We start from the raw sequence: 16,662 nt of genomic DNA, 5'->3' as shown, positions 1-16,662 counted from the left end.
TTTACATTTTACCATAACACAGTACTTTCATAAATTCAGCACATTGCCTACTTTAATGCTTTAAAAAAAATCACTTAATTATTTACCTGCTTTTCAAACAGAATATAATGAGAAACAAAATAAGACTCTACAGCCAGGAGTGGTGGCATGCCCCTTTAATCCCAGCATTTAGGAGGCAGAGGCACGTGGATCTTTGTGCATTTGAGGCCAGCCTGGTCTACATGACATAGTGAGCTCCAGGACAGCCAGGGCTACACGGACAGACTCTGACAAAAAACAAAACAAAAATAACAAACAAAAAGCAAACAAACAACCAGCAGCAACAACAAAACCAAGAATCTAACAGCATCCCATTAATTTGGGTGGTAAAAAGGGATGGAGACCTGGGATGTTTAAAATAAATTTACACTGCAAACAAAATTTCAGTCTCTGGTTTAACAAAAGTACCTTACAAAGAAAGCTGCTAACTGCAAACTGCAGTCTCGCTCTCCCCTTCCCCCCCCTCCCTCTATCTATGGATTCAGGATTCAGGGCTCTCATTATGTTGCACAGGCTGGTCTTAAGCTCCTAGGCTTAAGTGATCCTCCTGCTTTAGCATCCTGAGTAACTGGCATTACAGGGATACACTATTGTACCTCATCCAGAAAATATAATTTTAAATTAACTACTAAATGTAAGACATAAAGAAAAATTAGAGGGCTAGAAAGATGGCTCAGCAATTAAGAGAACTGGCTGCTCTTCCAGAGGTCCTAAGTTCAATTCCCAGCAACCACATGGTGGCTCCCAACCATCCCTGATGAGATCTGTTGCCTGCTTCTGGTCTGCAGGCATACATGCAGACAGAACACTATATACATAATAAATAAATAAATCTTAAAAAAAAAAGGAAAAATTAGAATTAAACTTGAAAATTCTGATTAACAAAACTTTATTTTTATGAAATATTCTGCCAAATTCCAGCATATGAAAAATCCATTATTTTGGCCGGGCGGTGGTGGTGCACGCCTTTAATCCCAGCACTTGGGAGGCAGAGCCAGGTGAGTTCGAGGCCAGCCTGGTCTACAGAGTGAGATCCAGGAAAGGCGCAAAGCTACACAGAGAAACCCTGTCTTGAAAAACCAAAAAAAAAAAAAAAACAAAAAACAAAAAACCAAAAACAAAAAAAGGGATTGGGGATTTAGCTCAGTGGTAGAGTGCGTGCCTAGCAAGCACAAGGCCCTGGGTTCGGTCCTCAGCTCCGGAAAAAAAAAAAAAAAAAAAAAAAAAAAAAGAAAAATCCATTATTTTACTATTATATAAACCTCTTTAATTATGGTTTACACGTTAGCCTTTCCCCACTGGTCATAAGAGTTAGCTAACCCTTGTCTAAGTTGAACACTGACTATGGAATGTTCATATAATCGCCGAGAAAGGATCATTCAGTTAATACCTATATTAATTACAAAAAGCAAAATAAGAGGTCAATACTAAATACAATTTAGACCCAGAATAGCTGCTTTAATAACATGTTTTCAAACAAGAGATACTTAAATATTAAGTGACTTAGCATTTAAATAAGAACTAAGGCCGTTGTTATTGTCTTCTCCCTCCCTTGTATCTGCCCGTTAGTATCCCACCACACCCCATTCCCTCACATCACATGTGGATTATAGCTCTTTAAAACATCATTGCAATGTAAAGACTATAGAGATTTGCCCTGTTTTATTTACACAGTAACAATTTACTACTTTGTAGGTCATGCAAGGAAGATGGTGGGTCATGCATTTTATAAAGGAATGCCAATTCCAACAGACAGATGAGGAGGAAAATGTTGAAAATGTTAAACTATTTTTCTCCAAAGATGTAATTCCTTCATTTACATCTAAGTTGCTCATCTAGTCTGAACAATTTCTGAGCTCATATGTTCTGACAGTTTTAGGTTTTTTTTCTGAAACAGCATCCCAATATTGCATGGACTGAATCCACAGTAACAAAATAAAAAGGATTGAAAATAAAATCGTAACAAGGACTTGAACTTTCACAGTTACAAAAGTATACTGATTTCTACTAAGACTTTCAGCCATAATGTTGCCTCTGACCAGATCCCCAAATGTATTAAAAGCTTACAATGATCAATGATGTCAAATAAATAGGTTGGTAGATTCCACAGTCCTTTACAATGTCAAACATCAAATTGCATATGTATAAATCTATATATGATGGTTTTGATAAATTTGATAGCAAAGTATGAATTTGATCTATGTACTGTTTCAGGATATTTGGACTTCAAGGAATAATAGTTGAATGTGGAGAGTTTAGCACATTCTTTTCAACACTGTCACTAAACAAGCAGACCAGGTTTTAAATTTGGAAGCTTCTCTAGAAAGCTTGAGGTGGTCTCTGGGCTGTGGGCCACTGTCTTGTAGAAAATAGAGAGAATTCAAGCCCTGCTCACGGTGGGAGCATTCCTTTATTGTACCTTCACCATCAGAACGACCTGTGGGGAAAACGCCAGTGGCTGACAGGTAAATCAGAAGCACACTATTGGCAGGCAGCTCCTGAAATGAAAGAAAATCACACACAAAACCACAGACAAAAAAAAAATAAAATAGTTTTATTTAAAGTTCAGGGCAGTTTAAGGTTGTGGGGAAAATGATGTCGTTTAATACACTACTGTTAGTTTCCAAAAGAATTATCATATTCCCACTTGTTCCAACTTAAAATCATATGGTAAAGATTCACTATAATCTATGCTGCATAACTGTTGCCCAAAGCTGTGAACACATTTTCTACTTGCAACTCCCCATCTGTTAGAGCATGTTCTCTGAAAACATGAAATAGAGAAAGAAAGATCTCCACTAGGGATAAAAAAAAGGGCAACACCTCCCCTCCACACCTTCCTCTATATAAATTTTGGGAAGATACCACCTAATTCTCATGACTCTTTTTTTTTTTTAGGCTGTATGAAGCCCACACTGGCTTCAATCTTTCCATGTACTGACATATCCAGGTTGTCCTTGAACTTGCTACTGTGTGATCCAAGAGGGTTTCAACTCCTGTCCAAATGTAGGATTACAGGCATTTACCACACACTTCTATCAGATATTAACAATGTCGTACTAAGCTGCCCAAGCATATGAATGCTATACATTCTGTTCTTATTCTTCAGTTTTGCATTAAGTGTTAAGCCTAAAGTTGTTTATTAATAAAAATCTGAAAGGGAGAGAATGATAATTAACCAACAGTCTCCGATCGATGGTAAAAAAAAAAAAAAAATTACTGACATCATCAGCAACTACCATTCCCCCAACAACAAGGGGTCAGAATCACTACTGGGACAGCACTTATCCATGTTCACAGATCACTAAACACTTTAAGTCAGGCTTCTGAAGAGTGACCAAGTCTACCATGAGCACACTTTCCTCACTGCATAAGAAAGGACTGGGCCAGACATACCTTAAAAGATGCTGCTAAGAAAGTATACAGCTGGCTGAAGGTTGGTTTGTAGAGCAGATACTTGTGGGGGTTTTCTCGTCTGGCAGGTTTGTCAGCTGATTCCTATAGTGACATACCCAAAATGATGTGTAAGTAGTATGTGACAGCTGAATTAGCAGGGTCAACAGTTTCTATTCTTTTTTTTAATCAAATGTCCTCATATTATTCTGTGTCTGTAATTGTGCTTATCAACTTTTCTGTCTTAGCAAGCACTCTTTTTGTTTGTCACAGGAACTCACTAGGTAGGCCAGGCAGGCTTCTAACTTGCAACAATTCTACTATTTGGCCACCTAGTGTGCCTTACAGGTGTGAGGCGCCCATGGCTGCCTTGAGAGAATTCTTTATTCACATGTGTAAGAGAAGAAGCAGTGGATTTTCAGGAAGATGGCGGAGACAAGCAGACGCAGGTAGGCCTGTGGCAGCGGCCAGCGGAGGTAGACGGGTCCGGCGGCAGTGGCCGACAGGGACATTCAGGCCCAGCGGCAGCCCACAGAGGTGGACAGGCCCTGCGGCGGAGATAAGCAGACAGAGGTGGACAGGACCGGCGGCGGCAGCCGACAAAGACATTCAGGCCCGGTGGCAGCCCACAGAAGTAGGCAGGCCACGCAGCGGAGACAGGCAGACACAGGTCAACGACTCGCGGAGGTGGACGGGCCCGGTGGCAGCGGCCGACAGGGACATACAGGCCCAGTGGCAACCGGCAGAGACATACAGGCCTGGTGGCAGTTCGCAGAGGTGGATGGGCCCGGCAGCAGTGACAAGCAGAGGTAGGTAGGCCTGCAGTGGCAGCCGGCAGAGACATACAGGCCCGTTGGCCACCTGCAGAGGCAGACAGACCCAGCGGCAGCTGGCAGGGACATACAGGCCCGGCAGCGGAGACAAGTGGACGCAGGTGGGCCTGTGGCGGCAGGCCACAGGGGTGGACAGGCCCGGGGACGGAGAGGGGCGGACACAGCTTGGAATGGGAACGCCCCTAGCCCCAACACCTGGGGAAGAGGCTATCTCTGTGGGCCGGAACCAGGGCGAGTATGGACACTCCATCTGGGGACAACACAGGGCCCAACTGCTGATCCTGTGAAACCCAACAACTTGGAGGTGTTGGTGAGACTACTCCACTCAGCTGAAACCCATCTGGGAGAGGATTCAGATGCCTACAGTTTGAAGTCTGAAGAAACAAGATCAGCTGAGGAGTTGACAAATGAACAAAACGTGACCTGGGAACACAGAAGGCGCTACCCAGTCACCAAACCAGATCACCAGAATCATAAGTATATAATTCACCGACTGAAATCAGCTGTCCCTGAAGAAACAGCCGAATAGCACCAATTTAACCAAGAACCTCTACTAAACCAAGACTAAAAATTAGAACAAGAGAGGCACTCTCAGACACAGACACCACCTGCACCGCACAGAGGAAAAGATGAGTAGACGCCAGTGCAAAAATACAGGAAAAAACATTAAAACCTATATGGCAACATCAGAACCTAGTGATTCTACACCTGCAAGACCTAAACATACCATGACAGAAGAAACAGAAGAGATCAACCCTAAAAATGACTTTAAGAAGATGATAGAGGCCCTTAAAGAAGAAATAAAACATTCCCTCAATGAGGAAATAAAAACTTTCCTTAAAGAGGAAATTGAAAACTACCTTAAAGAGGAAATAAAAACTTTCCTTAAAGAGGAAATGAAAAACTCTCTTAAAGAGGAAATAAAAACTTCCCTTAAAGAGGAAACGAAAAACTCCATTAAAGAGGAAATAAAAAACTCCCTTAAAGAAATGGAAGAAAAAACGAACAAAGAATGGGAAGAAATCAAATCAAGCCAAGAAAAAGCAATTAAACAGATGAAAGAAACATTCCAAGATCTGAAAAATGAATTTGAGACAATAAAGAAAACACATGCTGAGGGAATGCTGGAAATAGAAATCCTGACAAAACGAACAGGAACTACAGAAACAAGCATAACCAACCGATTGCAAGAGATGGAACAGAGAATCTCTGACACTGAAGACACAATAGACAAAATAGATTTGTCAGTCAAAGAAAACACTAAAGACAAAAAAGTCATAACACAAAACGTCCAGGAAATTTGGGACACCATGAAAAGACCAAACCTAAGAATAATAGGGATAGAAGAAGGAGAAGAATACCAACTCAAAGGCACAGAAAATATATTCAACAAAATCATAGAAGAAAACTTTCCTAACCTAAAGAAAGAAATACATATGAAGATACAAGAAGTTTACAGAACACCGAATAGGCTGGATCCAAAAAAAAAGTCCCCACGCCACATAATAATCAAAACACTAAACACAGAGAACAAAGAAAAAATATTAAGAGCCGCAAAGGAAAAAGACCAAGTAACATATAAAGGTAAACCCATCAGAATAACACCAGACTACTCAATAGAGACTATGAAAGCTAGAAGATCATGGACAAATCTCATGCAGACACTAAGAGACCACGGATGCCAACCCAGACTATTATACCCAGCAAAACTCTTAATCACCATAGGCGGAGTAAACAAAATATTCCAGGATAAAACCAGATTTAATCAATACCTGTCTACAAACCCAGCCCTACAGAAAGCACTAGAAGGGAAAATTCAACCCAAAGAAGCTAAACACATCCATGAAAAATCAAGCAATAGATAATCCCACACCAACATACACCACAGAAGAAACAAGCTGGTATAGCTATCCTAATATCTAGAGAAAAAGGATGTTTCAAAAGAGAAGAAGTCTTGTGTCAATGCCTCAGTGGTCCAGGTAACTACCAGAACTCGGAAAAGTTGGTTGAACTTGGGATTGACTGGAAGGCCAAAGATTTAAAAAGTAGAAGATTCTCTCAAGACACAAGTTGTGTGATAATAATGTGTTTTGTGTGTATGAATGAGAATTTGTAAATGTTGAATTCTAGGCTTCAAAAATCATTGTCAGTGCAGATTAAGCTGCAAGTATTTATGCTTTAAAACTTAAATTATAAAGCTAGTTATATCTTTCTAACAACTAGTTTTAATGTTTATGAGCATATTTTACCTACATTACCTTTTCAGGATGTTGAGAAAGATGCATCACAAGCACAGGCTGGAGGCTGGGGGCTAGATGGTTTTGAGGAAGAGGTCTTGGTGGACTCTTTCATAGAGCAAAGGGAAGCAATGCCTTCTGGGAAATGAGCTAAGTTTTAATCTAGTCTTTAAGATTAGAAGTCAAAAACAAAAATATTAAGAAAGGAAAACCTAATTGATCTTTGAAGTATTGTTATGTGGAATTGAGTGGGACTTTTGAGACCTTTCTTCCAGAAAACAAGGACTTGGTTGTCAGGCCTATATTAGGACTAAACCTTGGTGCCATGTAGTTGTACTTAAATCATTTCAATGGAAAGTGTCTTAGTGATTGGAACTTCTAGTGCAGTTTGGAGTTCTTCCATTTGAAAAATGTGATATTTGCATGGGATTGTTTGAATCTTGTTTTCTAGTCCCTCCCCATCACCACCCTCATAGTCTGAAGGTAGATTTTTCTCTTGATAAAGGAACAAAAAAGGTGAACATCTTGTTTGTAAATAGGTATCTAGTAACTAGTGGTAAACTTGAAATGGTAGAATTCTTTAAAGCCTAATTCTAGATAGCCTCAAGAAAATGTATCTTAATTACTTTTGATCCTGGATTCACCTTGTTTTTTTCAAATATCTTAAGTTATATTTATTTTCTTTTTCAGAGCTGCTTCTTATTTGGGCTACTTTTTTTTTTTTTTTAATTGAGGCGTAATTCATAAAAGGGTATATTGTTTTGATGAGACTTTTTACAACTGTGGCTGGATGTCTTTCTTTAGTCTTCCAAGAAGGGCCATTTTACTTTTTTAGAGTTACTTTTAAAAGTCATGAGGTCAACAACTTGGACTACTATGCATGTAAGTGCTAATGCAAATTAAAACCCAAGTTGACCTCCAGTAGCAGTTCATTCTATGTTGACAGTGAGAGAACACTTTGCCTGTTAGGATACTGTTACTCGTGGACTGAAATGCTGAAGAAACCCCTCCCCCTATTTTGTTTTCTTTCAAAAATCAAGGTATATTCTAGGGTTTCCTGGTTGACCTCAACAGATAAACTGAGATGATAGTCTTAGTTCAGAAATGATCTGAATGTAGATTTACAGTCTACGTGTACAGCTGGCTAAGTGAGATCGCTTTCACAGTTCTGCATGTATCCCATTGGCTCCCCATTAGTCACTGAACTCTTAAAACTGGTATTGTAACATTATCACAATGTTTTGCGCCAATTTTATAAACTTTACAGTGCAATATGTGTTCCTTTTCTGAGGCAAACCAAAGGTATATTTCTCAAGGTTCTGCTGCTATCAGCAGCGTTGATGGAGGATTTTTTTATACATTTGTAATAGATAGAAATAAACCAGAAAAAAAGAAGAAAAAAAAGTGGTGGAGGAAAAGGTGAACACTGCAAGAATACTCAAAAGGGCTGAGAGTTGCAAACGCCAAGAATGGCTTTGCATAGTAAATGGAATAGAACAGCTCTGAACTATAGCTTACTTTTCCTGGTTTGGTCTGACAGAATGATTGAATGCTTTTGTACAAAAATCAGAGCCTTAAAAACAAGGATTTGGTGAGATTGTAAAATGGTGTGCCACTTTGGCAAAACAGTTTGGTGGTTGGTCAAAATGCAAAACATTGTTACTCTGTTACTCAACAATTCTACCCTTAGGAATATATCCTCAAACTACTGAAAATGTGTACCTATGAAACATGTACATGAAGGTTTACAGCAGTGTGTTGCTAATAGTAAAAAAGTTAAAACAACTCAAATAGCTATCAAATACTGGAGAGAAATAAAATGTGGCTTATTCATACAATAGAATATTATTAAGACATAAAAATGAATGAGAAACTGACAGATTAAATGACTTTGGTGAACCTTCATAATTTCATTTGTAGATCTTTCCATTTCTAATTTATAAATACATTTGGGGTTATAAATTATAAATGTACTGCCTCCTGTCATCATTGTATACTTCTATTTGATGATTTCTGTGTCAAACATTATATGGAAATGTTTCCAAGTATTTTCTGTATTAACTGTGAATGAATAGAACAAAATAAATTGCCTGTGATGGAAAAAAAAAAAGGAATGTGTATGGATTTCAGCTAGATATTTATTGTGCAAATCCCTCCCCAATGTTCTTGCTTCCAGCTTATCTCCTCCTTTTATCAAAAGGGAACTTGTTGTAGATAAGAGGGTATGGCTTACTATTAAAAATGCTGTCAAGTGATGAAAATAAAAAAAAAAAAAAAAAAAAAAAAGAGAAGAAGCAGTAAGAGCTACCACTCCGGCAAATGTGGACAGAAGGTCACCTGGATTCCTGGTTTATTCATCTGGGATGCTAAATTCATTGGCTCCCTCTCCAAGGCTTGCAACATCCGGAACATGTCAACAGTTAATTCACTGAATTTAACCTGAAAGAAAAATATTACCTGATCATTAATGTAATAAGCAGACTTCTGATCTTTTTTTGTTTTTTAAATTTTTTTCAAGACAGGGTTTCTCTGTGTAACCCTGGCCGTCCTGGGACTAACTCTGTAGACCAGGCTGGCCTTCAACTCACATGGATCCACTTGCCTCTGTCTCCCTAGTCCTGGGATTAAAGGTACGGGCCACTACCTCCCAGCGGAACTTCTGGTCTTTAATCACATTACTCTTGATTTTCAAATATACTTAATAACAGCTGATTTTTAAAATAGAAGTTATATCTTTCTCCCCTTCCCTTCCCTTCCCTTCCCTTCCCTTCCTCTAAACCCTCTAAACCCATGTACCACCTGCCTTGTTCCTTCTTGAAATCATGGCCTCTTTTTCTTTAGCTGCTATTGGTGTATGTGTTTATGTGTGTGCATCTAAATAGATAAATACAACCTGCTCAGTCCATTTAGTGCTACTTATATGTATATGATTTCACAGCTGACCACTTGGTATTGGATAAACAATTAGGAAGTATACCCCTGAGGAGGACTATTCTTCTAGAGTCAGCTTTCCTTAGTTGCCTGCTGTTCTTTGTCTATGGTGGGTTGGGATTTTTGTTTGTTTGAGATAAGTTCTCACCAAGTTTCCATGGCTGACCACAATGGCCTTGAACTCAGAGAGCCTGCTTTTGCTTCCTAAGTGCTGGGATTAAAGGCATATGCCACCAAGCCCAGAGACAGCTCATATTTTTTTCTCGAATATTTAATTACAAGACTTTCAAAAGGCAAATGTGGCAAAAGAAATGTGCCTATGCTCACTATCTGCTTTGTATAATTAACAGTGTTTAGGGTGCTCATAATGCATCAATTTCCTCAAATGGATTTTAAAGAGCAACAAAAGTTACAAAAACAGTCCTACAAAACATGGTAATATTTGCTTAAGCTGAGCTACGTCTGGGTTCATACTTTATAATCTCTTCAATGTTTGGCACTACACAGCATTTAAGAGTGCATCCTTCTCATGAGGCTAGAGAGATGGCTTAGCAGCACTGGCTGTTCTTCCAGAGGACCTGGGTTCAATTCCTAGCACCTACATGGCAGCTCACACCTGTCTGTAACTCCAGTTCCAAAGCTTCTGACACCCTTACACAGACATACATACAGGCAAAACAATAAACATTAAAAAAAAAAAGTGCATCCTTCTCTATTTTCAATGACACTTATGCAGAAGATCTTGGAACATGTGATGACAGAGCCAAGAGGAGAGGTTTATAAAGTTATCTGCTTCTATAAAATAAAACAGAAATGTTTTAGGTAAGGTATTTGTTTACAAAGATTACTGAATGAAGTTTCAAAACTGTACCTCAGACTAGGTGTGGTGGCACATGCCTTTAATCCCAGCACTTGGGAGGCAGAGGCAGGTAGATCTCTATGAGTCTGAGGCCAGCCTGTCTACAAAGAGAGTTCTAGGACAGCCAGGGCTACACAGAGACCCTGTCTCTAAAATCAAAACAAAAATGTACCTCATTCATACATACATAGTATAGTGCTAAGGATCAGGCTTAGGGGCCTCATGCATGCTAGGCAAGAGCTCTACCATTAAGCCACACCCTAATCCCATTTAATATCTCTCTTAGCTGATCAGCAAAACTCTGTTTCTCCTCATCCAAAATTTCACATAATAAAAAGAAATAAAAAAAATTATCAATCAAAATAATTAATACAGGTATTTCTGAAAACATTTAACATTTCAACACACCACTGAATTTCCAAAACTTATAAAACTGCACCACAGCCCCAAATTGTTCATAACCCACCACCTCTACATGAGAACGAAACAAGTTCTGGATCAGAGCAAGAAGACAACAACTTGGCTTTCTGTCCTTTCATTGTCAAAGAGGAGGTAACTGAGAGCACTTTTCAGGACAAAACCAATGCTAGCAGCTTCACTCATTCTTTTTTCCTATTTGTTTGGACAGGATGGCCTAAACATCTACTTCTGCCTTCCAAGGGCTGTGATTATAGGCATGTGCCACAACACTTAGCTTTTTTTGTGTTCTAAGGAACAAACTCTAAACATTGCACAATTACAGTTTCTTATTTTCCTATTTCTGAGGTGGTCTGCTAGTTTGGTTATTCTTTTTTATTTATTTATTTATTTTTTTTTTGGTTTTTCGAGACAGGGTTTCTCTGTAGCTTTGGAGCCTGTCCTGGACTAGCTCTGTAGACCAGGCTGGCCATGAACTCAAAGAGATCCACCTGCCTCTGCCTGTGTGCTGGGATTACAGGCGTGTGCCACCACCGCCCGGCTAGTTTGGTTATTCTTTTGTTTTTAAAGACAGGGTCTTGCTGGGCATGGTGGCACATGCCTTTAATCTCAGCACTGGAGAAGCAGAGGCAGGCTCAGTTCAAACATGCTCTTCATCTCAGCATTTGCAAGGCAAAGTTCAAGGCCAGCTTGGTCTACATAAAGAGTTCTAGGACAGCTAGAGCTACATAGTGAGATTGCGGTCTCAAAAATTAAAAAAAAAAAAAAAAAAAAAAAAAAAGCCTTGTTAGGGATCATTGCCCAGGCTGGCCTTAACTTACAGTAATACTTCTGCCTCTGCAATCCCAAGAGCTTCGATTATAGGTGTGTGCCATCACATCGAACAGAGCTACCACTATTAAAACCTACTGTCATGTCAGCAAAACACATACGTTCCATACTTCCACACTTCTTTTTTTTTTTTTTTTGGTTTTTCGAGACAGGGTTTCTTTGTGTAAGCTTTGCGCCTGTCCTGGAACTCACTCTGTAGACCAGGCTGGCCTCGAACTCACAGAGATCTGCCTGTCTCTGCCTCCCAAGTGCTGGGATTAAAGGCGTGCGCCACTACTGCCCGGCTAAGTTCCACACTTCAAGCCTTATTGGCCTTTGTCTAACCCTGGATGTTCTAGTACTGGCTCAACTCCCTTCAGTTCTTCAGCTCCTTACACTCTAGCCCTAACATGTTTTTTTCTTTTGTATTTTTTTTTTCTTTTTAAGAAAGGGTCTCGGGGGCTGGAGAGATGGCTCAGAGGTTAAGAGCACTGACTCTACCAGAGGTCCTGAGTTCGATTCCCAGCAACCACATGGTGGCTCACAACCATCTGTAATGAGATCTGGTGCCCTCTTCTGGCCTGCAGTCATAATGCTGTATACATAATAAATAAATAAATCTTTAAAAAAAGGAAAGGAAGAAAGAGAGAGAGAAAGAAAGAAAGGTGACTACAGCCAAAGGTGACTTCCTGCTCCACCTTACACAGTGCTGAGGTTATAGTTGTATGCCACCAGACCCCATTTTTGTAGCTTTGGGACTGGAAGTCAGGGCTTTATGAGCAGATAGGCACTCTACCAATTGAGCAACATCTCAGCCCTCACTAGTGCTTTAATTATTCTCTTAATTCTTAACAGGTGGATTTTTTTCCTAGGCCAAACCATGGAAGCAGGGTCACCCAAGGAACAGCTTATATCATATATACAGCTGTACAATAAGGCAAAATATAAAGGTCACCTTTCTTTCCTTCCATGTGCCATGATGTATCAATGCTATGAGCTGTACCTTCTAAGTATCTGTGGAAACCAGCCTTGCAGATCTACTATTACCTCTGTTCCTGTAGCACAAGGAAATAGTACCACTCACTGAGATTTCTGTGAGTTTCCTAACTTCTCTGCCAACTCCATTGTGTCTTTATTCTACTCTGTACAATTACAACTAAGACGATCCTCTCCAGGGGAGGTGGGTGAACAGCAGCAAAGTATGTTGCTGTATCTACATGTGTCTATATGTAATATGCAAGTGTCATAATGAAACCTATTACTTTGACAACGAAAACCTAAAAAACAGTAAGTAATAAAACAGTTAATGAAAAACTACCTTCTCAAAATGCAGCCTTCACCAGCTCCTGTCCTTGCCCTGGGCCTTTGCTATTTCCTATGACTTGGGAAAAGACAGCCTTCCTGGCTTTTTCTTGTGCTTCTCCTTCTCTCCATACCACTCTCCCAAGTGTGGCCTTCTACCAGTGTCTCATCTTCGCAGGCCACCAGGCTCAGACACTAACACAGCTGTTACTACTGCTTGGCATGCTTACTCTGGACAACTTCTTACTCTCTAGTAAAGTACTAAACCAAAGCACTTTCTCAGAAAACACCCCATCATCTCTCAAACTAGCTCAAATTCCCTGATACCAGACATCAGAACAGCACACCTCTCCTTTCCCACATCTGTTGAAATTATATTATCTAAGTAGTTATTTTGTTAATTGTTTTTACAGGTGAACAGGAAGATCCATCAGTGAAGGCACTTTGTCTTTTTTTTTTTTTGGTTTTTCGAGACAGGGTTTCTCTGTGTAGCTTTGCGCCTTTCCTGGAACTCGATTTGGTGACCAGGCTGGCTGGCCTCAAACTCACAGTGTCTGCCTGCCTCTGCCTCCCGAGTGCTGGGATTAAAGGCGTGCGCCAGTACCGCCTGGCTTTGTCTTTTTTGATACATACAAACACGCCCCCCCCCCCCCCCCCACCCCTGGAGATGTGACAGATGCTTCATAAATACTGACTGGGCTGGAGATGTAGCTCAGTGGTAAATTAATAAACTAATAAGCATCTTCCTATGTCATTAAAAATTCTTTCTCAACAATGTCAAAGTCAATATTATATATCCAAACATGGTATAATGGATTTAACCATTCCTCACAGATATTAGGGATTTTCCAAGGGAAAAGATCCCATGATGCACAAAACTAACCTTTACAAAGTGAATTTTAAGCATAATTCCTTCATAGTTCTTTACCTGATTATTACAATTACCAATAATGAGTGCATCAGCTAGAGACAACTGTCCCACAATCATGCCTTGCTCTAGCAACGGAGCTCCTGTTTCAGCGAGGCGATTGGATGTGATAACAATGGTGTTATCATCATTTAACACCATCACAGGGTCCGCCTGAAGAAAAAGAAGCACATTAAGGACAACACAGAATATCACTGTTATTTGTTCTTCTCAAAGTCACATATACACCATGAACACGCAACACAGTCATTTCCCTATCTGTGATTGTGACAACCTTTCTCTCAAGAAATTACCTCAACAGGCTGGGCATGGTAGAGCACGCCTTTAATCTCAGCACTTGGGAGGCGGAGGCAGGTGGATCTCTGAGTTTAAGGCCAGTGTGGTCTATAAAGCGAGTTCCAGGATAGCCAGAGCTGTTATACAGAGAAACCCTGTCTTGATAAATATAAATAAATAAATAAATAAATAAATAAATAAATAAATAAATAAATAAATAAATAAATTACCTCAATAAATGCTGCCACCTCTTGAAGCACCAGGTTCCACTCTACTTGATCTTCAGTATTAAAGCGATGAGTATAATCTTCAATTTCATCAGACAATTCCTGGTATTAGAAATACCACGAAGAAAAAGGGTTGTTAAAAATCTCTATAAAAAGGCAAATGAGATGGCTCAGCAGGTAAATGTCCCTGCCACCCAGCCTAACAACCTGAGTTCCATCCATGGAACCCAAGCAGTAAAATGAGAGAACCAATTCCTACATGTCCTCTGACCTAATGCCTATGTATTACTATGTTTGCATATGCACTCACACACAATAAATAAATGAATGCAAAAAAATTTAATTTTGACAACTCTACCCCAGGTCTACCAGGGGTGGGAAGAATTATACCAATGAGCCCACCACCTCTGGCGCCGGGCACCATTATGGTGAGTGGCAAAATGGGAGAGAGACTGTGGGGCAGTACAATTTATGTGCAGGGGAGAGAGGCAGATCTGAAGAGGAGAGGTGAGAAATGGGCTGAGGTAGATGCCCTGCTTGCTAACCAGGGTCATGGTGATGTCTCAGCCTTGGATGTGGCCAAGGGCCATGACTTGGTCTATGACCCTAATATAGCTGAGGGGGTCTGTGTTGAGTCCGAGGCTCCTGATAGCACTGAGGGCCCTGTGGATGCTGGAGTCTGGGCCACTACTTGTGACTAAGCTGATGTCTAAGGGATGTGCCCCATCATGGGGGGCCATGCTGATACAGGATCAGTTTGCCGCCAAGCCTCAAGATTGAGGCAGGAAGACTGTCAATTTTACAGACAGCCTGGGTTACATAATGAGTTCCAGGCAGCAAGGGCTGTCTCTGTCTCCCAAGTGCTGGGATTAAAAGCATGCAGTACCATACCTGGCTAGATTATAGTTATTTTAAAATACATTTAGGCCGGGCGGTGGTGGCGCACACCTTTAATCCCAGCACTCGGGAGGCAGAGGCAGGCAGATCTTTGTGAGTTCGAGGCCAGCCTGGTCTAGAGAGTGAGAACCAGGAAAGGTGCAAAGCTACACAGAGAAACCCTGTCTCAAACCCCCCCACCCCCCAAAAAAAACCACCACTAAGAAATACATTTAAGCCGGGCGGTGGTGGCGCACGCCTTTAATCCCAGCTCTTGGGAGGCAGAGCCAGGCGGATCTCTGTGAGTTTGAGGCCAGCCTGGGCTACCAAGTGAGTTCCAGGAAAGGTGCAAAGCTACACAGAGAAACCCTGTCTTAAAAAACAAACAAACAAACAAACAAACAAAAAAACCCAAAACATTTATAATCTCAGCACTAGAGAGATTGATTCACAGAATTACAAATCCAAGATACTGCTTCATTTTAAAAAAAAAGCCTATTTACCTTTACCAGATCTTTCACTACATCCATTTTGTTAAGAAGAAGACAAACTACTATAAATCTTGCATAGTATCGGAGTTTCTTAACAACCAACTCAGGCCTACAGTTGACAAAAGAGAAATCAATCATTATATTAAAACTGAAAACATGCTGTTTTGACTTCTGGGTGACTTTTAAAACTTTATCATTTTCAGAACAGAGATAAAAATTTCCACATAAAACCACATAGCCTTAGCTTGGTAGGGTAGCACATGCTTCTAATTTCACAACTCAGCAGTGGAGGCAGGAAGAGTTCAAGGTCAAGTATTGAGTGCAAGCAACTTGGGGTACACGAGATCATGTCTTAAAATCAAAACCCGATAGCCTTTTAAATACATTTTAACACACTGATTGAGTCATTTTATATTCGTTCATTCTACAAGCATCTACAGAGAATTCAAGTGTATGAGAAATAATGCCATGATGGGGCTGGAGAGATGGCTCAGCACAGAGAACTCGTTTCTCTTGCAGAGGATCTAGGTTCAATCCCCAGCACACATATGGTTCACAATAATCTCTAACTTCAGTTCTAGGGGAGCCCCCCTCTTCTGACCTCCTTGGGCATGAGGCATGGATGAAGTGCACATACACACACGCAGGCAAACACTCATACATATAAAATAAAAATTTAAAATCTAAAAAGATAAGAAACAGCTGGGTGGTGGGGGACGCTTTTAATCCCAGCAGTTGGGAGGCAGAAGCAGGCAGATCTCTGAGTCTGAGGCCAGTCTGGTCTATAGATTGGGTTCCAGGACAGCCAGGGCTACACAGAGCTCTGTCTTAAAAAAAAAAAAAAAAAACAAAAAAAAACCCAACAAAACAAAAAACCCCAAAACCAAAAAAAACAAAATAACCCAAAAGAAAGAAAAAGAAACAGTGCCATGATGCTAAAGGACAATGATTAAAAACAGAGACAAAAATCTCTACTTCATAGACTTACAGATGGAGTAGTAATTAAAATATAGATGAGTTAAGTGAATAAACAAAACAGTGGA

General features: G+C 40.3%; 1 protein-coding gene across 8 annotated transcripts in view; it reads right to left on the bottom strand.

Annotated features, from left to right (window-relative positions):
- Positions 1 to 16,662, bottom strand: part of Scai (suppressor of cancer cell invasion) — a 119,541-nt gene that overhangs the window by 20,819 nt on the left and 82,060 nt on the right. For all 8 annotated transcript variants that reach the window (XR_013050381.1, XR_013050383.1, XR_013050382.1 and 5 more), the window contains 6 exons: positions 15,632 to 15,728; positions 14,256 to 14,354; positions 13,750 to 13,902; positions 8,840 to 8,941; positions 3,436 to 3,537; positions 2,459 to 2,537 (listed from right to left, as the gene is read on the bottom strand). Coding sequence is in view for 5 of the 8 variants with exons in the window: in XM_006992509.4 (XP_006992571.1) it covers positions 2,459 to 2,537; positions 3,436 to 3,537; positions 8,840 to 8,941; positions 13,750 to 13,902; positions 14,256 to 14,354; positions 15,632 to 15,728 (632 nt within the window). In the remaining 3 variants the exon portion in view is untranslated. The remainder of the gene's footprint in view (positions 1 to 2,458; positions 2,538 to 3,435; positions 3,538 to 8,839; positions 8,942 to 13,749; positions 13,903 to 14,255; positions 14,355 to 15,631; positions 15,729 to 16,662) is intronic.

The sequence above is a fragment of the Peromyscus maniculatus genome, chromosome 4, assembly GCF_049852395.1.
Source record: "Peromyscus maniculatus bairdii isolate BWxNUB_F1_BW_parent chromosome 4, HU_Pman_BW_mat_3.1, whole genome shotgun sequence".
Classification (NCBI taxonomy): domain Eukaryota; kingdom Metazoa; phylum Chordata; class Mammalia; order Rodentia; family Cricetidae; genus Peromyscus; species Peromyscus maniculatus.
This window is presented reverse-complemented; position numbering and strand designations above follow the sequence as displayed.